General features: G+C 40.1%; 1 protein-coding gene and 1 non-coding gene across 7 annotated transcripts in view; both read left to right on the top strand.

Annotated features, from left to right (window-relative positions):
* Window positions 1-23,718, top strand: part of MICU1 (mitochondrial calcium uptake 1) — a 260,341-nt gene that overhangs the window by 227,098 nt on the left and 9,525 nt on the right. For all 6 annotated transcript variants that reach the window (XM_040485339.1, XM_040485338.1, XM_040485337.1 and 3 more), the window contains one exon: window positions 8,253-8,361. In XM_040485339.1, coding sequence (XP_040341273.1) covers window positions 8,253-8,361 — 109 coding nt within the window. The remainder of the gene's footprint in view (window positions 1-8,252; window positions 8,362-23,718) is intronic.
* LOC121037581 (U6 spliceosomal RNA) lies at window positions 9,303-9,408 on the top strand. Its single transcript, XR_005793857.1, has one exon. It is a non-coding gene; the product is annotated as a U6 spliceosomal RNA (small nuclear RNA).

Genomic DNA, 23,718 nt, shown 5'->3' with positions numbered 1-23,718 from the left:
CCTATTTAATGCTACTCCTTATTCGCCATAATTTGAATAAGGACAGGGGTTTTGAGGAAATAAGAAAGCCAGTGTATTGCTAGACTCTAGCCTGTGGTCTCTTAAGGAAATGGCTAGAAAGGTAATCTATGGAAGCATTTTGTGTAAGACCTAGAATATGAGGCTAAGAAGTTGGGTTTATCCAGTTGGCAGTGAGAAATCATTGATATTTCGTGAGGAGGAGGAATGAACACATGAAGAAAGTGATGTTTCAGGATGACTAGATATTTGCAGAAATGTAAGCAATAGAAACAGTGGGATTTCCCCCCACTGCCAGGCAACAGTTGAAGAGAATTGTGGGGTTTGCAATGGGAAGATGCTTTACTGGAGCAAGAGAGTCATAGTAACACCTATGAAAGAATAACCAAGAAATTGGTGACAGTGACCACCCATAGAGAGGGAGATTGAAAGACAAGGGTAGAGGAAGAATTGCTTTGTACTGTTTATATATTACTATTTCATAAGATTCATATATTATCTGCTGTAAAAATAACTTTTTAACAAATAAGCAGAAGACTGAGCAGAGGATAAATGATAAGATAGCATACAAGGAGAAGAAGGAAAAAGGAGAATATTTTATCTTTTCAGTGGGCCATAGAGGGAATTCGGGCAAGTGGATTGATTCCTGGCGATGGATTACCTATGACTGATTAAAAGACAAAGCAAGAGAATCATGTGTGACAGCGGGTTTACCCTCACCCATGGCCTGTCAGCACGAGATACCTAGTGATAACAGCTGACTCCTGAGGAAGCCACATTTCCCTTACCCCTCTTTCTACTCCAACTGCATTTTATATTGTTAACAATTTTATTGAGGTATAATTTATATACCATAAAACTCACCTGTTTTAAATGAGCAATTCAATGATTTTTAGTAAATTTTTTTTTAATTTTTTTTTCAACGTTTTATTTATTTTTGGGACAGAGAGAGACAGAGCATGAACGGGGGAGGGGCAGAGAGAGAGGGAGACACAGAATCAGAAACAGGCTCCAGGCTCTGAGCCATCAGCCCAGAGCCTGACGCGGGGCTCGAACTCACGGACCGCGAGATCGTGACCTGGCTGAAGTCGGATGCTTAACCGACTGCGCCACCCAGGCACCCCAATGATTTTTAGTAAATTTACAGAGTTATGCAATCATCACCGCAATCCAGTTTTAGAATATTTTCATCACCCCGAAAAGATCTGTTACGCTAGCTTGTGGTCAGTCCCCATTTCTGCCCTCACCCCAGACAACCATACACCTTTTCTCTGTCTCTACAGATTTGTCTCTTCTGGACATTCACGTAAATGCTTTCGTAACATAATACGGTCTTTTGTGTCTGGCTTCTGTTACTTCTCATCATATTTTGAGGCTTATCCATACATTCTGTTGCTTGTATTCATTGCTGTGTTTTACTGCTGAATACAGTAAATACTGTTCCATTGTATGGATGTACCACATTTTGTTTACCCATTCACCAGTTGAACATTTGAATTGTTTCCAGTGTTCAGCCACTGTAAATAAAACTGCTATGAACATTCATGCACAGGTACTTTATGTGGACCTATCTTCATTCCTCTTAAGAAAATTCCTAGGAGTAGAATGGCTGGCTTGTATGGAAAAAAATTGAGTTTAACAAAAGCACCAAACTGTTTTCCAAAGTAGATGTACAATGTTACATTTCCAGTTTCTCTACATTTGCACCAACACTTGTTACTGTTTGATTACAGTCATTCTGATAGGTAGGTAGTGGTTTCTCATTGTGGTTTGATTTGCATTTCCCTATGACTGATGATCCTGAGCATTGTTTCATGAACTTTTTAGCCATTCATATATCTTATTTGGTAAGGTGTCTATTCAATTACTTTTTAAAATTGTGTCCTTGGGGCGCCTGGGTGGCTCAGTCGGTTAAGCATCGGACTTTGGCTCAGGTCATGATCTCGAGGTCCGTGAGTTCGAGCCCCGCATCAGGCTCTATGCTGACAGCTCAGAGCCTGGAGCCTGTTTCAGATTCTGTATCTCCCTCTCTCTCTGACCCTCCCCCGTTCATGCTCTGTCTCTCCCTGTCTCAAAAATAAGTAAACGTTAAAAAAAAATTTTTTTTTAATTGTGTTCTTAGTTTCTCATTATAGAGTTGTAAGAGTTCTTTAAATTTTTTTTTTACATTTATTTATTTTTGAGAGACAGAGGAAGACAGAGTACAAGTTGGGGAGGGACAGAGAGAGAGGGAGACACAGAATCCGAAGCAGGCTCCAGGCTCTGAGCTGTTAGCACAGAGCCTGACACGGGGCTCGAACCCACAAGTTGTGAGATCATGACCTGAGCCAAAGTCGGACGCTCAACTGACTGAGCCACCCAGGCACCCTGTAAGAGTTCTTTAAATCATTCTGGATACAAATCCTTTATCAGATATGTGATTTTTAAATATTTTCTCCCAGTCTATGATTTGTCTGTTTTCTCAGTATTTTGAAGTACAAAAGTTTTTAAGTTTGATGAAGTCTAACTTATCAGGTTTTTTTTTTCTTTTATGGATTGCACTTTTGGTGTCATATCTTTTTTTTTTTTTAAGTGTATTTATTTTGAGACAGATAGAGAATGTGAGCAGGAGAGGGGCAGAGAGAGAGAGGAGAGAGAATCCCAAACAGGCTCCACACTGTCAGCATAGAGCCTGATGTGGGGCTCAATCCCACAAACTGTGAGATCATGACCTGAGTCAAAATCAAGATTTGGGTGCTTAACCATCTGAGCCACCCAGGCGACCCTTGGTGTCTATCATATCTAAGAGCTCTTTGTCTTACTCAAGGTTACGAAGATTTTTTTATGTTTTCTTCTAAACATTTTATCAATTGCTTTTAGTTTTGAAAGACAATTCTATTGCTTATTCAACAAATTTCTAATGTTAAATTCACTTTTTAAATATTCATTTAAATTTTAGTTAATATACAGTGCAATATTGGTTTCAGGAGTAGAATTCAGTGATTCATCACTTGTATACAACACCCAGTGCTCATCACAATAAGTGCCCTCCTGCATACCCATCACCCACCTCCCTCCATCAACCCTCAGTTTGTTCTCTATTGTTAAGAGTCTCTTGTGGTTTGTTTCTCTCTCTTCTCTCTTCCCCCCTTCCCATATGTTCATCTGTTTTGTTTCTTAAATTCCACATATGAGTGAAATCATATGGTATTTGTCTTTGATTGACTTATTTCACTTAGAATAATATATTCTAGCTCCATCCACATTGTTGCACATGGCAAGATTTCATTCTTTTTAGCCTTATCTCCTTTTTTTGAGTCATCTAGAGCCCAGGGTTTTTTTTAATGTTTTATTTTTATTTATTTTGAGAGCAAGAGAGCAGAGAAGGGGCAGAGAGGAAAGGAGAGAGATAGAATCCCAAGCAGGCTCCACACTGTCAGTGCAGAGCCCGATGCAGGGCTCAGACCCATGAACCATGAGATCATGACCTGCACCAGAACCAAGAGTTGGACACTCAACCAGCTGAGCCACCCAGGTGCCCTTAGAGCCCAGTTTTCTATAAGTCCATTTTTCCCAAGGTAGATAGATAACCAGTTTGTTGAACAGTTGGACCCAGAATAAAATAACTCCTGCTTCTTCCACTTTCCCATAGTGTGTCAAGAAATTCCCTGTGATGCCATGCCTAAGAGAAGGTTATTTCCTCTTGCCTACTATTCTACAGGTCACGTCACCTGCCAGTGGCCTGTACACAACTATTGCCTTCCAGTCTGAACAGCTCAATTTGCAGAAAGCACATCCTTTCACTTTCCATCCATGAACCTCATGTTAAAGTCTTATTCTAGCTTTATTGCTAGAAAACCCTTTGGATTTTTTACTAAGATAGTTATGAAGAAATAAGGATTTTGTGACTGGCGTCATCTTTTCTTTAAGAAGCCTATCTAAATTGTAAGCTCTATAAAATCAAGGCCCATGTCCAAAGCAATTTTATTTCCCTCACTGTTCCTGGCATAGTGCTGAGTCGTTAGTAAGTGCTCAATAAATATTTTTATTGTATCTATATAATAAAAGGTAAAATGTTACATATTTCAATTTAATAATGCCATAATGTGATATGTATCCCGCTGTTTTTCTATATCATCAAATGAATAGCCATTCAATTCAGATTTTCTCACTGTCTGACCTCAAATAATTCTCAGCATGAGTATTCTGGCCTTGACCTATTGTATTTGATGTTTCATGATAAATTAAGTAGCAAACATTAGAGTTTGCTTTTGTCAGAGGGGACCGCATTTCCTGTACCATGCCCTTTGTTTTAGAAATTTTATGTTAACCATTTTTAAGTGTATAGTTCAGTGGCATTAAGTACATTCATACTGGGGCACCTGGGTGTCTCAGTCCATGAAGCATCCGACTTCGGCTCACGTCACTATCTCATGGTTTGTTAGTTTGAGCCCCACGTCGGGCTCTCTGCTGTCAGCACAAAGCTCACGCCAGAACCTCTGCCCCCTGCCCCATTCTCTGCCTCTCCCCTGCTCATATTCTCTCTCTCTCTAAAATAAATGAACATTTTTTAAAATCTTGAAAAGTACATTCATACGGTTATACAACCATCGCTGCTATCTATCTTCCCAAATTGAAACTCTGTACCCATTAAACAACAATTCCCCGGGGCCCTTGGCTGGCTCAGTAAATAGAGCATGCAATTCTTTCTTTCTTTCTTTTTTTTTTTTAAGTTTATTTATTTATTTTGACAGAGAGAGTGGGGAAGGGGCAGAAAGGGAATCCCAAGCAGGCTCCATACTGTCAGCTCAGAGCCCCATGCGGGGCTCTAACTCATGAACTGCGAAATCATGACCTGACCTGAAATCAAGAGTTGGACGCTCAACCAACTGAGCCATCCAGGCTCCCCAGAGTGCCTAACTCTTGATCTCAGGGCTATGAGTTCAAGCCCTATGTTAGGCATAGAGATTATTAAAAAAAAAAAAAAAAAAAAAAAAAAAAAAAAAAAAAAAAAAAAAAAAGGAAGGAAGGAAGGAAGGAAAAGAAAAAAGAAAGAAAAAAAAAAGAAATTCCGATTTCTGTCTCTATAAACTTAAATAATTTAGGTACCTCATATAAGTGGAATCATACAGTATTTGACCTTTTGTGACTGGCTTATTTCACTTGATATAATGTCTTCAAGTTTCATCCATATTGCAGTTTATGTCAGAATTTCCTCCTTTTTAATGGTGACTAATATTTCATTTTGTTTATACATTCATCCATCAATGGACACTTGGGTTTTTTCCACCACTGCATGTCTTCTGATGGAGGAGAAGAGGAGACGGTATTAGGCATCCATCCACAAGCAGGAGATATTGTAGAACCTGTACTTCCCTCTAGAAGATTGGTTCTAGCCTAGTGTTTACGTTAGATAGCATACCAAGGCATTTGTATAAGGAATAAACCCTATCTCTGGATGCTCTAAGTTAAGGCCAAAAGAATGGCCTCAAATTAGGGAAAAATTACTTCTAGTTCACTGCCAAAAATTATGGAACTTGGTACATAGTAGGTACTCCATATATGTTGGAATGCATGCTTAAATTCAGATGTACCACTTTGCATAAATTGCCAAAAACTGGAAACACACCAAATAGAATGGATAAAAAAACTGTAGTATAGGGGCGCCTGGGTGGCCCAGTCAGTTAAGCATCTGACTTCAGCTCAGGTCATGATTTCATGGTTCACGAGTTCAAGCCCTGCATCGGGCTCTGTGCTGACAGCTCAGAGCCTGGAACCTGCTTCAGATTCTGTGTCTCCCTCTCTGCCCCTCTCCCACTCATACTCTGTCTCTTTCTCTCAAAAATAAAAGAAAACATTTTAAAAAACTGTGGTATATTCACCTAACAGAATACTAATGGCAATAAAAGTGAGTTAACTACAGAATACAAAAACATAGACAAATCTAAAAGAGAGAAGCCATATATAATAGAATGCGTACTGTATGATTCCATTTTTGAAGTTCAAAACAAGCATAATTAAACTGTTTCTGTTTGAGGATGCATAAATAGATAGTAATGTTGTTTTTTAAAAAAAAAAGAAAGAAAGAAAGAAAGAAAGAAAGAAAGAAAGAAAGAAAGAAAGGAAGAAAGAAATGAATCCCCTAAAAGTCAGAACAGTAATTAACACTGGGAAAAGGGGCTTACGACTGAGAAAGGGACATGTTGAGGGGAGAGAGGAAGGCTTCCAGGATGCTGAGAATAGTCTCTTCCTTGACCTGAGTGGAGTTCTCTGGGTGTTCATTTTTATAACAGCTTGTTGTACTCTTTTTGTTGTTGTTGTTGTTGTATATGGCTTTATTTGAAAATAGCACTGTGTTTTTTTGTTTGTTTTATTTATTTTTTTAATTTACATTCAAGTTAGCTATCATATAGTGCAACAATGATTTTAGGAGTATATTCCCCATTTAGCCCATCCTCCCTCCCACAACCGCTCCGGTAACCCTCTGTTTGTTCTCCATATTTAAGAGTCTCTTATGTTTTGTCCCCCTCCTGTTTTTGTATTATTTTTGCTTCCCTTCCCCTATGTTCATCTGTTTTGTATCTTAAAGTCCTTATATGAGTGAAGTCATATGATACCTTTCTCTAATTTCGCTTAGCATAATACCCTCTAGTTCCATCCACGTAGTTGCAAATGGCAAAATTTCATTCTTTTTGATTGCCAAGTAATACTCCATTGTATATATATACCATATCTTCTTTATCCATTCATCCATTGATGGACATTTGGGCTCTTTCCATACTTTGGCTGTTGTTGATAGTGCTGCTATAAACATCGGGGTGCATGTGTCCCTTCAAAACAGCATACCTGTAGTTTGTTGTACTCTTATGTTTTACTCAGCTTTCTATATGGTCATCATATTCCACAATAAAAAGTTTTTTAACTTCTATTGTTCTAGGGAAATTATAAAAGATTGTGTGACGTATTTATACATATAGTATTTTAGTTCTTAGTCTGATTGATAAAATGAGAAAGATACCATTGACCCGAGTTGGGAGAATACCAGGAAAGAAGTATATATTGTCTATATTAAAGTTTCCTTATTACTGAGTTCCCCATGTGGATTTCTGGGCCCTCTATTTTGGGGAAATGGAAATTGGAAAGGGAGCAGCACTAAGTAGAAGGCAGTCAACATCAGCGGTCCCTTTAAGGATCTGATGCTTCATTAAAAGGCATTCACCTTGACGTCTCCCCAGTGTTACCCACTTCTTAGAAACTATTCATTTCCACACAGTGATGTGTGAGAAGTGGGAAATGGGCAAAGAGGACAAATCCTCCACCCTGTAAGGAGACTCCCTTGGGCCTAGTTATACAACTACTCTCTCTTGAGCCATCAGAGAAAGTCCCATCAGAGATCAGCAAATCTTGGAGCAGCTTTTGAAAAGAGCTCCATTCAGAGCATTTCATCCAATTAAAGTTAAGTGGCAAATTGCTTCGTTAGTAGCTTTTAGATTGACATAATGAACAGCTTCCCAATTGCTTGGGCTCTGCTAAATCCTGAAACCGTTCCCCTGCATATCACTGACTTTGGTGATTTTTTAATTGGCTTAAGCCTCAAAAAGCTGAGCTGGCCTAAGGGTAGATTATTAAAATGGACATCCTGATTCTAGTACAACTTAAGATAACATGTAACAGATCCAGGGGCTAGAGCTCATTTAAGAAGTGTCATAATAGATATTGTGACTAATTGGAGGGCACAGTTAGAAATATTTTTAGTAAAGATGCCCAGCCAACACTGTAAACAGCTTCACGTCGGATTTTACACGGGAGGGGAAAGCAATTAGCCAGCTTGCCTTTTTCAGGGTAGAATTCTAGAGTTGTGTTCCCTGTACAAATTTGGCATTCTTTCACTAATTTATTCCGTTTCTGTTCTAGACATAGCATAGTTTTGTTTTGTTTTTTTAATCTATGTATTAAGAGAGAGCGAGCATATGCACACAAGTGAGGGAGAGGGGCAAAGGCAAGAGGGAGAGAGAGAATCTTAACCAGACTCCATGCTCAGCACAGAGCCTGACATGGGGCTTGATCTCACAACTGTGGGATCATGACCTGAGTCAAAATCAAGAGTCAGACGCTTAACCGACTGAGCCACCCAGGCACCTGAAACATAGCATAAACTTCTGATTTATAGACATGAATAATCACCTAGTGCTCTGCATTTTGTGCTGCTTTTTGTTACAGGTTCCTGCCTTATCTTGCTGTCTCTCTTCTTTCAGGGTCTAACATTTCAGGAAGTGGAAAACTTCTTTACTTTCCTAAAGAATATCAATGATGTGGACACTGCATTAAGCTTTTACCATATGGCCGGGGCATCTCTTGATAAAGGTAATGAAACCCAGAAGTTTTTTCTTGAAGGTATAAATATTGAATCTGTAATCTGTTAGGTGACTACCCCTCCTTAACTGTGACATGTGAGTTTTTCTTGACATTGTTTTTGATTTGTTTTGTTTTGCTTTGCTTTGTTGCCATTGGATGAGCCTTGCATTTCACCCTGAGCGACCAAGCTCAGCAAATGTATTTTCTTGTGCTAAAGGCCACAGTCAAGGCAGATGCCCATCTTTAGAGACTTTGGAACTTCTCTCACTGGAACCAGAGTCATGACATACATATTGTGAAGCTAAAGTCAGCGTGCGTTTCAATTCATTCTTTGGTGGGAAGCAATGGTTTGGTTTATTTCTTGTGTTAACTTGGGTTTTTTGGCTTTGTTTTTAAGATAAAATTGTGGCTCAGAATAGCACCCCCTGTTGGCTTACCTCCTACACAGTCAGCTCCAGTTAGTACAGGCAATGTGAGAGAGCAGGGGAAGTGAAAATACTACTTTTCCCCCAACATTTTATTATGAAAAATTTCAAACACTGGGGCTCCTGGGTGGCTCAGTCGGTTAAACATCCGACTTGGGTTCAGGTCATGATCTCACAATTTGAGTTCAAGCCCCACATTGGGCTGTGTGCTGACAGCTCAGAGCCTGGAGCCTGGTTCAGATTCTGTGTCTCCCTCTCTCTGTGCCCCTCTCCCCCTCACACTCTGTCTCTCTCTCAAAAATAAATATTAAAATTGATTGAAACTTGTTTTATGGGCCCCAGATATAGTCAGTTTTTTGAAGAACGTTTCAATACATTTGGAAAAAGTATATTCTGCACTTTTGAGTATAGTGTTGTAAAAATGTCAGGTCAAGGTGGTTGATAGTATTCAGATCTTCTAACTGACTTCTTTGTCTAGTTGCTCTTTCAGTTAGTGAGAGAAGGATGTTAAAATCTCCACATATCGTGCTTGCTTCCTCAGCACATACACTAAAATTAGACCAATACAGAGAAGATTAGCGTGGCCCCCGTGCAAGATGACATGTAAATTCATGAAGCATAAGGAAGGAAGGAAGGAAGGAAGGAAGGAAGGAAGGAAGGAAGGAAGGAAGGAAAGGAGGGAGGGAGGAAAGAAGGGAGGGAGGGAGGGCGGAAGGAAGGAAAGAAAGAAGGAAGGAAGGAAAAAAAAATCTCCACTGATAATGTGTGGATTTGTCCATTTTTCCTTTAAGTGATGTCAGTCTTCGCATCCTGAATTTTGAGCTCTGGCATTAAGTGTACACACACATTGATTAGGATTATTATGCTTTCCTGATGAATCGATCCTATTATCATTAGAAATGTTCCCCCTTTATCTTTAGTAAGACTCCTTTTCTTGAAATTTGCTTTTTCTGATATTGGTATGATTGCTCCAGCTTTTTTTATGGCTATTATTTGCATATGTCTTCCTTTACGTTGCACTTAATCTGTGTCTTTAGAGTGCACCACTTCTAGACATATTGTTGGACCTCCTGGCCTTTTAGGTGTATATATATATATATATATATCTTTGCATTTTTCATCTTAATGGTTTCTCTAGAAACTATAACATTTCACGGTTCACTTAAAGTTAATATTGTGCCACTTCAAGTGAAACGTTAGGAGCGCCTGGGTGGTTCAGTTGGTTAAGTGTCCCAATTCTTGATTTCAGCTCATGTTGTGATCTCAGGGTCGTGAGGTGGTCAGGAGATTGAGCCCCACATCAGGCTCCGTGCTGGGCATGGAGACTGTGTAAGATTCTTTCTCTCCCTCTGCCCCTCCTCCGTTCATGCTTGCACCATGCACATGTGCATGCACTTTCTCTCTCTCTCAAAAAAAAAAAAAAAAAAGGAACTTGCAATAATACTGTTCCATTTACCATGGCCCTATGTTTCATGCTTTAGTTGTCATTTGTATTTCATCTGTGTATGTCATAATCCCTATAATACAACATGAGGATTTTTGCTTTGAACAGTTTTCTTTTAAGAAATTAGGAGAAAAATAATCTTTTATACTTATCCACTTTTACCATTTACTCATATTTACCACTTTGAGTACTTTTCATTTATTCCTGAGTATCTAAATGTTTATCTGATACCACTTCTTATCAGTATGAAGAACTTATTTAGTCATTCCTTGTGGTACAGATCTACTAGCAATGAATTCTCTTAGATTTGGTTGATCTGACAAGGTCTTTATTTCACTGTTGGGTACTACAATGTGTAAGTTTTAAACCTCTCCAAAACACTGACTGAGGTTTTATAAACACAGTCTTGCTTATTCGGCACTTTTTGGTGGATTCCTTAAGATTTTCTAATATAAGATGATGCCATCTGCAAATGGAGATTATTTTACTTCTTCCTTTCCAAACTGAATCCTTTTACTTCATTTTCTTAATCCACAGCTTTTTTTGTTTGTTTATTTTATTTTTTGAGAGAGAGACCAGGTCCAAGTGGGGGAGGAGCAGAGAGAGAGAGGGAGACACAGAATCCGAGACAAGCTCCAGGCTGTGGACTGTAAGCACAGAACCCGATGCAGGGCTTGAATTCACAAACCCCGAGATCATGACCTGAGCCAAAGTTGGATGCTTAACTGACTGAGCCACCCAGTCTCCCCATAATCCACAGCTTTTTTGAAAAACAGTTGCTTATTTGCTTTTTTGTTTATTTAAAATAATACCTCTTCTGACTTTTGTAGAACCCCTTGAAAAAAATTAATGATATCACGGAGGGTATGTATGTATGTGTAATATCACAGGGTTATTTCTCTAGAATAGCTTTGGTTCTATTGCTCTGTTTCACAAAACGGATCGGACAGCATCTGACTATCCAAAGATATAAGACTTAAAGTGATCACTTATTGTAAAATAAAAATTAATAAGTTCCTCTTTTTTTTTTTTTTTTTTTTTGTTTTTTTTTTTGTTTTTTTAATAAGTTCCTCTTTATATTTGCATGCCTTTTTTGAAGAGCTCAACTAAAGACAGTAGAATTGCTTTAAAGAACAGTTATCTAGGATGAATCACTGTCTGTGTTAAAATTATATGGTATATAAAATAGAATGATTCAGAGTAGTGGTGGCAAAGGAAAGTTCAACCTAGTGGTTAAAAAAAAAAAATAGTGTTTCTTTCAAATGACTTCAGGCCATTTCCTGGGATGTATAGTCTCCATATAATCCATGCCTCATTATCCTTGCTATTTAATAGAGGCAGTATTACAAATTATACAGTCACATCTAACATCCAGATATATGTTTGGCTTTGAGATGTATGATATTTAGCATTTGTTTTGACTTCTTGGTTTGTTTTATCTATGTAACTTTGGATCCCTGAGTGCAAAACGATAGCTATCTAGGAGAAACTGGCCTAGATTCATACTAAGTAGCAGGGAGAAGCCAAGTGAATTCATTTCCTAGGGCTGCCATAACAAATTACCACAAACATGGGGATTTAAAAAACAGAAATTTACTCTCCCACAGTTCTGAAGGCCACAAATCCAAAGTCAAGATGATAGCAGAGCCATGCTCCCTCTGAAGGCTCTAGGGGAGAGTCCTTCCTTGCCTTTTCTGGTTCATTGCGGTTCTGGTCACTCCTTGGCTTGTCTTCACATAGCCTTCCCCTCCTTCTCCTTCCATATCTTTCTTCCGTATATCTCTTGAAAGGGCACTTGTCATTGGATTTAGGGCCCACTTGGGTAATTCTTAGCCCAGATCTCATCTCAAGATCTTTAATTTAATTACATCTGCAAAGACCCTCCTTCCAAACAGAGTCACATTCACAGATTCTAGGGGTTAAGATGTGGACATATCTTTTAGGGGGTCACCATTCAACCCACTGTAACTACCAAGAACTAAATATCACCCATATGTAGTCCACAAAGTAAAAACAAAATGGTTGGGGGGGGGGGGGCAGTGAATTTAAATTACTTTAAGAATATTTGTATTGTCTGTTTGAAAGCTTAAATTTTTTTAGAAACCTAATTATGCTGTTTACCTGGGTAACTTCTATTTAGCTTTCAAGTCTCAATTCAAATGTCACTTCCTCAGAGAGGCCTTCCCTAACTACTCCACATAAATTATAAACACTAACTATATTGTCTGTTGTTCTTATAATTTAAAAAAAAAAAAAAGAGGCATTAGCCTAAAATCTTCTGCCTTTATTATTATCATCAATTCCTATCCATAAATTATGGACAAAGGCTTTAATTTCCACAAATATGGCTAATCAGAGCAGAGACCACTAACGACAATATATTTTATATGATAGGTGCTCAATAAATACTTACTGAGTTATTCACCACCTATCCAGAAGCTAAAAAAAAAAAAAACTGCATTATCCTTGGTTTCTTGCTCTCTCTCCCCCGCATTCATTTTTTCACGAAATCTTTGTCTCTCTACTTCCAAAGCATATCCTGCCTCTGACTCCATTTCTCCATCTCCCCTGCTAAAGCCCTAGTCTGTCTATCCAGGCTGACAGGGTTCCATATGTCATGGCCCTTGTATACTCTCTGAGTCCATCAAATATCACTTTTCTTCTCAGTTCACTCCCCTCCACATTGTTCTTTGTTTATTTTCTAAATATACCAAGTTCATTCCCACCTGAAGGCCTTTGTTATAGCTGTTCCTTCACCTCAAGTGCTCTTCCCCGTGATCTCTGTGTCTTTGGGCCCCTGTGATTCAGTTTTCATATAACTCACTTCCTTCCCATTCTAAAGTAACTCCATCAGCCTGTGTCATAGTAATTGTCACTACTTGATATTTTCTCATGTGTTTATGTGTTTTATTATCTGACTCTGCTTATTAGCATGCTCATCTGTCTTGTTCATGGATATATTCCTATGCCTAGGACAATACCTGGGATACAGTATACATTTTACACATATTTGACCAATAAATGAATAAGTTAATAAACATATTGATGGATATAAATAAGACATTGGATCTTGAGCCAATAAACCCTCAACTTTCACAATAGACCCAGAGAGCAAACTCATGCTATTAATTCATTTTGTTCTTCTGTAATCCCTATCTTTTAGATTTGGCATATATTTCACCTTCTTGGACACCTAAAGGGGTGATACCAGTCATGTTAACGGTTTATGTACCAGCACGTGCATGGAAAGACTAGTGTGTGTTCAGCCATCCTTGCCAAGTTCCCTCACCCTGCCAGATGTGCCTATCCTCAGTAGCCTTTCCTTGTACTTTCCCCTTTGCTTTCAAACCTTCCTAATCCTGGCAGTCCTACTAGTGATGTTTCCACTGGTTTGAGCTCTACCCGAATTCTCCCTCTGCAGAATCATGTGATTTTACCGCTAAGACGAAACTGGGAAGAAGGGTAGAAAAGTGTCATGGTTAAGACCACAGGTTCTGAAGTCATATTGTCTGGGTTTTAAGCTCAGCTCCATCATTAAGCTAGCTGAGTTGCTCTGGGCATTTTCTAAATTCAGTCTCTATGTTTTTAAAATCAGGATAATGACACCTACCCCATAGGTTATTAAACTTGTACCTATCATGCAGTGTCTGTTTAATAAATGTCAGCTGCTTTCATTATGAAGTTGATGTAAGCCAGTTAGGTGTGGTTTGTCCACTTGTTCAACTAGCAGCACAGATACTGTGCTGGGTTCTACCCTCGAGAAGCTCGCAGTTTTGTAGAGGAGAACGATAAGTATACAAGCTTTGCCAGTTTGGTGTGGTAAGTCATGATTAGCCATAAGATTGAACATGGATACTTTTAATACTTTCCCCGCCATACCAGGAGTGGGGAAAGAGTGGGTCAGGGGTAGAGACAAGATACTTTGGTCTGCCTGCGGCTCATAGTCTCAGCTGCCTTCACTTTTTCCCAAAAGGTTAGGACCTTCACAAATTGGCACCTTTTAGAGGCCCTGGCACTGTCTCTTCCTTGGCTATTTTAGAGCTTGCAACCCTGTCTTTAGACATAATTTAGCACAGAATTTCCCAAACAGCACTGTGAAGAACACTATTTACTGCAATATGTTAATGGTTCTGTGGGTTTAAAAAAAAAAAAAGTTCCATGGTTCAAGTAAGTTTGGAGAATGCAGAATTTCTTCCTGCAGCACTACTCCTGCCAACTCTTTAATATGCTAATGTGCATTATTAATCTCCAAGAGAGCCACATAGTTCCCAAACTTGATTTGCTCCAAAATGTCTTTTAACAACTTGCAGAGCTAATGGTCTTCAGAACAGTTTGAGAACCCAGGCGGGTGGCAGCTACAGATTCACAACATGACGGCATGACCCAATCCCTCCAGAGTAAAAATAAGTAATTTCATTGAGGCTCTTTCTTTAGTTCTGCGTGGCCCATGTGGGAATAACACCTCCCAGGCAAGTGTGAAATGTCCTTGGTGAATTCTGACCATTTGAAGAAAGAACCTTTTTCCATGAAATAGTGTGTGTCTCCACAATAGGTCATCTCTTGTTTAGCACTTAAGAGGAAGTGGTTCTATTGCTTATTCGTGCACATACTGGGCATAAAATTAGATATATAACCTCTCAGAGTGCTGTCTGAATGATTTACCTACTCTGCTGAAGAAGGTAATGAAAAACTGAACACGACTTCTTCCCTGATGACATCCTCTGATGGAAAAGTTAGAAATTGAATTGGAGCTCTAGAATGAGCTATGGTTTGTATAACGTCAAATATTCTTACTTTTGGTGCGCCTGGCTGGCTCAGTGGGTGGAGCGCGTGACTCTTGACCTCAGGGTCATGAGTTCAAACCCCGTGTTGGGTGTGAAGCCCACTTAATTAAAAAAAAAAAAAAAAAAAGAGAGAGAGAGAGAGAGAGAGAGAGAGAATATTCTAACTCTTGCCAAGAGAATTAAAGGTTTCCAGGTATGGCGAAACCCCATTATAGAGCACCTCGGGATATTATAGATTTGGTAAACCCGTAGGTACAGTTGTGTCCCCTGTGTACTTTGAACTATAACACAGGAAAATAATCGCACAAATATAGTCCATGGGCTTTACTACTCATGCCCTACTTGGATTGAAAATCATAATTTATGGCATGGCTGTCCTTATTTTTTTTTAATTTTTTTAAGTTTATTTTTATTTATTTTGAGGGAGATAGAGAGCAATCTGGGGAGGGGCAAAAGGAGGGAGATAGAATCCCAAGTAGGCTCCACACTGTCAGCACAGAGCCTGAGGCAGGGCTTGGACTCACAAACCATGAGATCGTGACCTGAGCCAAAGTCAAGATGAGACACTTAACCGATTGAGCCACCTAGGCACCCCCTTAATTTCTTTTAATTTTTCTTTTTTGAGAGAGAGAGTGTGAGTGACGGAGGGGCAGAGAGAGAGGGAGACAGAGGATCCCAAGTGAGCTTTCGCTGAGAGGAGCAAGCCCAGGTCTCGAACCCACAAACCATGAGATCATGACCTGAGCCACAGTCAGACACTCAACCAACTGAACCACCCAGGTGCCCTGTCCTTAATTTTTTATAGTCATTCTATACATACATTTTACTTTATTGTCTGACAGCCAAGAGAATAACTAATAAAGCCTGTAGCATAATTCCTACAGGATGCTGTTTGCATCCCCAGGTATTTTTTTGAAGTATCAGTCATATCAAATGATCTCAGTTACCTTTACTCCAAAGTGACCTGGATGGCATAGATGACCTTTAAGAATCTTTGTGGCTTTGATATTCTTTGAGCCTATTATTTTGAATGAGTAAAGGAATCTTAGTCTTTTGGTGTTTAGGTCCCTACTGGGTTGTTGGGGAAGTTAGAAATTAGTAATGGAGTAAATTCTAACACACAACAAACTCCTGTATTCTGAACAACTATCTTTAACAGATAAGCTGCCACTCTCTCCTGAGCCCTAAGAATCCTATGGCATTGTCATTTTGAGGACTACAAGGCCATCACACATCTGGAACACTAACAGCAACTATCATTTCATTGCAGCTTCTGTCTGCCAGTCATAACTCTAAGTGCTTTTTGGACATTATCTCTCTTAATCCTTAAGACCTGAAAGGTAGTTGGTATTATCCCCCATTTTGTGGGTAAGGAAATATAAAATAAAGCGGCTTGCTCATTGTTACCCAGCTAAGGACATAGAGCCAGGATTCAAGCTCAGGCCTCTCTAATCCCAAAGTCTGTATATCCCTTCCACACCATCATGGTGTCTCTCAGTATTTCCCAAAATGCTGCTGGAATTTGAAACTCTTTGCTGAAGCACAACCCTGAAGGCAGTGAAGTTTCACCATTTTGAACCATCCTTTTAAGTAGCTTAGGAAAGACAGGGTCTAGACTATTTATTTCCAGTTCCCTTTGACTAAGAGTAGAACACAGTCCTTTTGGTAAACTATGGCATTTTGGAGTCAGTGCCCTTCTCTCGAATATGAAATGTGACATGACATTTTCCCCCTGCAGTTGTCTTGTCTGTTCAGGACCAGGCTCTGCAGACATGCTCTGACATCTGTAGTGCATCCCTTATAGTGACATAGACTCTTAGAGTCGTTGTCTAATCTAGCTTCTTACCCCACATAGGAATGTCTTCTAGACACAGGTGTTCTTCACCTTTCTAACCATACTACTCTTCATGCAGAAACCAACACACAGAAGCCTAAAGTCACTTAAATAAGGTCATGTAACAAGAAAACAGAAGAGGAAGACACGTGTGTGTATACTACACTGGCTGGTTCACCACATTGAAACATAGGATATACAGATGTGGACCTGTCAGATTCTAATAACCACCTCTACTCATTGGTGTGGCAATGCTTTGTTACACTTTTAGACACTGTCCTAACATCTAGCGTTTATCGACAGTTAAGTATATGCATGAAATTTGGAAGTATGAATTTTGGTTTTAAACTCGAACTCGAGTTTGAGTCCCTGCTATTCATTAGCTTTGTGGCCTTGAACTTAAGTTCTCAAAGCCTCAGTTTCCTGATCTGTAGAATGGTGATAATAGAATATCATTTTGGGGCTATTGTGACAATTAATGAAACAATACTGTATTAGTATACCAGATTGAAAGTACAACAGTACCTGGATGCCTGTTCTGGTTTTCAACCCCTAGATATTGTCTTTCTTCTGCCTGTTTATCTTATTAAGGAGCTTATAGACTGGAAACAATCTATCCCAATATCGGAACTGAGCAAAAAGTTATTAAACAAAAAAGAAAAAGGGGGCACCTGGGTGTCTCAGTCGGTTAAGCGACTGACTCTTGATTTTGGCTCAGGTAATGGTCTCACAGTTCATGAGTTGGAGCCCCGCATTGGGCTCTGCACTGACAGCACAGAGCCTGCTTGGGATTCTCTCTCTCTCTGCCCCTCCCTTGTGTGTACACGCACATGCTCTCTCTCCCTATCTCTCTCTCAAAATAAATAAATAAACTTTTAAAAATTAAAAAACAAATCTACTTTAAAAAAATAAAAAATAAAAAGATTACCCTAGGAAATCATGGGGCTTACTTTTGTTCTCTTAGGAAGTAGTATCTACTGCTTTTTTCAGTCACTTTGAGATTCATATCAGTTTAGGGGCGCCTGGGTGGCGCAGTCGGTTAAGTGTCCGACTTCAGCCAGGTCATGATCTCACGGTCCGTGAGTTTGAGCCCCGCGTCAGGCTCTGGGCTGATGGCTCAGAGCCTGGAGCCTGTTTCCAATTCTGTGTCTCCCTCTCTCTCTGCCCCTCCCTCGTTCATGCTCTGTCTCTCTGTGTCCCAATAAATAAATAAATAAATAAATAAATAAATAAATAAATAACGTTGAGATTCATATCAGTTTAGAAGTTATAAGTCATTAGCTTCTCCTAAGATTCATCATTCATCCCAAAATTCTTGAGACCATTGCTTTCAGCAGGCATTAATCTTACTTAAATTCTCTCTTCCTAGGAATATCTAACCCCTGTTAACATCTCTACTGTCCTCAGCATTCAAGGGGGAGTTTTCACTAGACCATAAAATTTTGAGGACAATGAACCTTGTTTTCCACATCTTTGTGTCCTGCTCTGATCCTATAACAATTCTTTATATATAGTAGATGTTCATTTAATGTTGAATAAATAGATGAATTAATTCTAATGGTCATATCCTGGACAGGATGCAGAAATGCTCTATTAAAAGCCTAGTGTGATGGGGAGAGTGGTAGAGAACTGTATCACCCTTCCATGTCATTCATTTTCTTGATTCCACGGTCAAGTCACTTCTCTGACCCTCAGGTTAGAGTGATACTAAGTATCTCCAAAAGTTCTTCCAGATTTGAAATTCTTGCACTCTAATTAAATCAGTTTTTTACTGAATGTAGTAATGTTTTAATGGACATGTTATAGCCTAAAGTTATATCCAAATTTGTGTGAAAATGAACTAACATAATTATCAGTCACATTGGAAATCAGAGCAGTGCTGTTCAATTCCCAAAAGCAGGGTGGCAGTTTTAATTTATTTTCTTGTTAAGAAATTTAAAACTTAATTAGACTTTGGCCAGTGTACCTAAAGATCTAATTTGTGGAACTTGGTAGAGTAGATGCAGAAGAGTGATAGTTCTGTAAAAGGTCCCTAAAATGAGCACAGCTGTATATGAAGTATGATTCCAGGAACCTCAGAAGGACATTCCCAACCATAAATACCTTCTCCACTTCGCTTTTGTGCTGCGTAACACAATAATACAAATTTAGCAGCTTAAAACAACACCTATTCATTACCTCAGTTTCTATGAGTCAGAGTCTGGGCACAGCACAGCTGGCTTCTCCGCTCGGGTCCTAACAAGGTTTCAAGTGTAACAGGTGTCAGAAGGGCTGTGTTCTCATCTGCCGGTCAGGGCCCTCTTCTACACTTTTTTAGGTTCTTGGCAGAATTCAGTTTCTTTCGGTTGTAGGACTTTTCCTTGCTGGCTGCCAGCTGGGGATCACTCTCAGGGGGCCGCTGCAGTTCCTTGCCCTGTGACCCCCTCCCCTCACAACATGGTAGCTCACTTCTTCACAGCCAGCAAGAGACTCTCTTTCCCCAGTATGCTGAATTGCATTCTTTTATTATATAATTGTAATCTTGGGAGTGACCATCCCATTACCTTTTCCATATAAAGTAAGTTAATCCCACAAGTGGTATCCCATTATATTCACAGATCCTGCTCTCAGTCAAGGAGAGGAGATTAGAGAGGATATATATATACCAGACGGTGGGCATGTTGAGGACTGTCTCAGAATTCTGCCCACCACACCAGCCGTAATTCCAGAAATTCACACCTTTACGTTCATTCTTTGAAGACTTCTGAAGATCTGGACATTTTAACTGATTTAAGCCATGTTATCTAAAAAATAACATGGCAGCCATAAAATTTTAGTGTGAGAAGGGAGCTTGGAAATCATTTAAACCGTTCCTTTGGGGGCACCTGGGTGGCCCAGTCGGTTAAGTGTCTGGCTCTTGGTTTCAGTCCAGGTTACAATCTCATGGTTCAGTTTGTGAGTTCGAGACTCTCTCTCTCTCTCTCTCTCTCTCTCTCTCTCTCTCTCTCTCCCCCTCATGCGCATGCTCTCTCTCAAAATAAATAAAAAACTTTTAAAAAGTATATAAATAAATCCTTCCTTTATTGTTATCTCTTCATTTACACATGAAGGAAATGGCTTGCTCAGCTCACAGCTAGTGTGACACAAAACTGAGAGCAGAGATTTGGGTTCACTGACTTTCATACCGTTGTTCTCTTTGGTACATGGCACCCACTGCTGGAGAAACCTAGAGAATTTTGTAGGAGACTCAGTGCTTATATGTGAAAGTGGAAATAGGGAAAAGCTCACAGCAAACCATATGAGAGAACATCCCCCAGACAGGCGTAGCATAAAAGCGGGAGTAGGAATGTCACAAAGATGTGTGGGGAACAGGTTATGTGGAAAAAAGCTCCTATTTTATAAATTCTCTTAAAGTTTGTGGGAGGCAAGCCCTGCGCTTCAGCTCATCATTGCATTTTGTGAAAAACATTTATATGTGAAGAGGAATGTTGGCCAGGATTCCATTCATTTAAGACAAAGTCATCAGTGTTTAAAATTATTCATGATGAAGGCAAGGAAGCTCAAGTTCTGAAAGAAATATTTGCTTTATGAGGCAGTTTCTCTGCAGAGACTTCATTTATCTTCCCAAATTTAAAGTCACTTAGCAATTCTAAAGATTGATTCTGACTTAACTACATTACTTTGAATATATTGTGATTTAGTAAAATTATATAAGTGCCCCAAGGAGGAAGAGCACTGCTCTGGGGATTCATGATTACCAGTGGGAGAAAGAGGAGTGTGGGGATAGGATAAACTGCCCCAAATCCACATAAATAGATGAGTAAGGACAAAATGGGCCAACATTCCATCCCACTGGGAAAAGAATCAGAAAGAAATTCCACCAACTAAGGAAGTATAGAGACTAGTATTTATTGCAAGCCCTGCTTTTGGGGGGACTTTAAGGGTTGCTGCCCTTAGAAGCCTCTGAAGCTTTCATAAAGCACTTGTAAAGGTGGACAGTATTTCGCCTTTTATATAATTTCAGCAAGCCAAATTAAAAAAAAAATTTTTTTTTAATGTTTATTCATCTTTGAGAGAGAGAGACAGAGACAGAGGGTGAGTGGGGGGAGGGGCAGAGAAAGAGGGAGACACCGAATCCGAAGCAGGCTCCAGGCTCTGAGCTGTCAGCACAGAGCCCAACACGGGGCTCGAACTCATGAACCGTGAGATCATGACCTGAGCCGCAGTTGAACGCTTACCCGACTGAGCCACTCAGGCACCCCTCAGCAAGCCGAATTTTAAATATATCAGTTGCTCTGTCTTTAGCTATCAGAGATCCAGACTCTGTTGAAGCTGACGACTGTAGTCCACCAAGGAAGTAACTTTGTAAGCGGAAGGGGAATAAAAGGTGCCTCCACCTCAAGATGGAGGTTAGGATAAATTAGGCACTGGTTAAATGAACGATGTATCCCATCGGTAGAGTACTGTGCAGCTGTTAAAAAAGAAACTGTGTCTGTACTGGTATGGAATTCTTTCGAAGATATGTTGTTAAACGAGAAAAGCAAAACCATATATTTAGTATACTACCGTTTTGGGAGGAAGAAATTAAAAATGAATATTTGATTTTATATCCATATTTCTGAGAAAACTAAAGATATTGGTTGCCTCTGGACAGCTAGGTAAATGTATTACCTAATGGAAAGTGACTTTTTCAAATAGAAAGAATGAAACTTTAAAGAGTCAAAGAGGCAAAAGCAAGTGAATATGGGAAATTGGTCTCCAAATAAGAACTGGCTTTGGTTATACAGGTTTCCTTGCAAACAGCCTTGACTGGCCCTCTGTAAAATCTGTTGTGATGTTCTCACCACCCTCTATGCTTTCTGTTCTAGCTCCCTAGTCAGGTGTTAGCATCCCTTCATGCTTTCAGTACTTTATTCAGACTGACTTCCCCACCTCCCAACCCACATCACCCACTACCACACGTGCACAAGTCTGGAGAGTCGTCTCTTTAATCCTTTAGAATTAAAAATGTACCTCCTCCCAAATATACACTATTCGACTGTAATCCGTGTGTCTATCAATATGTCTGATATTTTTCCTATTCACTTCTCAATCTTAATGATATATATGGTCTCCACTACTAAACTGGGTGTGTCAGCTGAAATCCCTACCTAACGGTGCTGGTAGAAATGCTTGCCTTTTGTGGACAAAATATGATGAGAATTTTTGACGAAGCCAGATACAATAATGGGTAATGGCAATAAACCTTACTGTAAAGCAGTTGGTACTAGATTAAGCATGTAAGCCCATGGAAGCAGTCATCTGGACTGATGCTCTGAGGTTCAGAAAACCTGACTGTGGGTTTTCTCTGTGTCATGTGCTCGTATTCAGGAGCCAAGACCACCAGCAGCACCTCTGGCGAGTGGGCGACCTGAGCACGCAGAGGGGGTCAGCCTGCCTGCAGCTTCAGAGCACCATGCAGGACAGGGAACTGTTACCATGTTCATTATTAGTGTGCCGCATTGCTCTTGGCTCCTTAAATTGCTAGTTCCCTTGGATGCTGTCCTTCCCGCCTCCCCTGCCCTCCAGAATCAGGTTGAAATGTGTATGTTGTATTAGTCAAAGTTATCGTGGAAGAAGATACAAAATAAAAGACAAGTGTCTTTAAGGGAAAACCCTTCCCCCTATCGCCACCCCCAACCCCAAAGCCATCTAGGGACTGACTTAAGAAACTAAGGCATCTGTATCATCATCCTTTCCAGGGCTGAAGCAGAAATGTCTCCTCCCCTCACTTAACCTTGGCAGTCGCAAGCCAGCTTTTCATTTTCTCTGCTGCAGTCCAGGAAGGCAGGAATAATCACATGGCCACACAGCTAGAGACTGTCAGCCCAACTTGGCGTATCACCTTTCCAAACACCTTTGCAATTAGGAAGAGACAGGCAGCTCCTAACTGGGTCATGCGCTTCATAGCTGTATCTGTGCATTAGAGGCGACCGTGGGGAAGAACTCCCAGGGCCGCCTCTGTTGTACATGTTTTTCATTGGGTTGCAGTTTAATAAACCTTTTAAGTTGTCCCTGAAATCGTCAGTGTAAGTTCCAAGGGAATGCTCATGTCTTCCAACATGTAGGGCAATCAGAGCTGTGATCAAACCATAATGCTGACTCCTCACACCCCCCAGCTATTCAGTTATTCACCCCCACCCGCTAGGACTGAGCACTCTCCAGTTCAGCATTTCTTTCATCTGAGTTGTCTCTGTTCGTTAGGGTGACACCTTCATGGGGGAACTAGTATTGTCCACATAAGGGTTCAAGTAGACCCAGTGTGTATAGGGAAAATATCATCGGGCTGTAAGTCAAGAGACCTAGATTCTAGACCTAGTTCTGCTGCCAGCTAGCTGTGTGACCCTGGGCGGGTTTTTAACTTCTCTAGATTTCACACTTTTCTCTGAGGCTTCCTCTAGTTCTACGATTATCTGATTCCAAGTGGGTATCTGGGCCCTTATCCCTCCAGAATTCTCCCTTCTTCTGTTTGACTGTTGTGGTAAATAATTTTATGTAATGTAGCTTCTGACGTTATAGTCACACAGACTCAGCGTATGTTCTTTCTACTGTTGAATTGTCCAGTTATGGACCATGCCAGAGAGTAAACTGGGGACCTGCCACAACTCGGATTCTCCCTGGACTTTCTAAAAGGCTGAAGGATACCCCGTTTTTGAGAGCCAGTTGAGCCCACTTCTGCCCTATCCCAACCTAGTAGAAATCACCCAATCTCAAGTCCATCTGCTGTTCAGGCAGCCGGGCCACACTTGTTCCACATTTGGAAACATAGACCTTCTCCAGGGTGAGTTCATGTTCCATGTAGACATCTTTCAGATTAGAAACTAGAATCCCAGGGGCGCCTGGGTGGCGCAGTCGGTTAAG

This window comes from Herpailurus yagouaroundi, unplaced genomic scaffold (genome assembly GCF_014898765.1).
Source record: "Herpailurus yagouaroundi ecotype Mexico unplaced genomic scaffold, PumYag 163, whole genome shotgun sequence".
In the NCBI taxonomy this organism is placed as follows: domain Eukaryota; kingdom Metazoa; phylum Chordata; class Mammalia; order Carnivora; family Felidae; genus Herpailurus; species Herpailurus yagouaroundi.
This window is presented reverse-complemented; position numbering and strand designations above follow the sequence as displayed.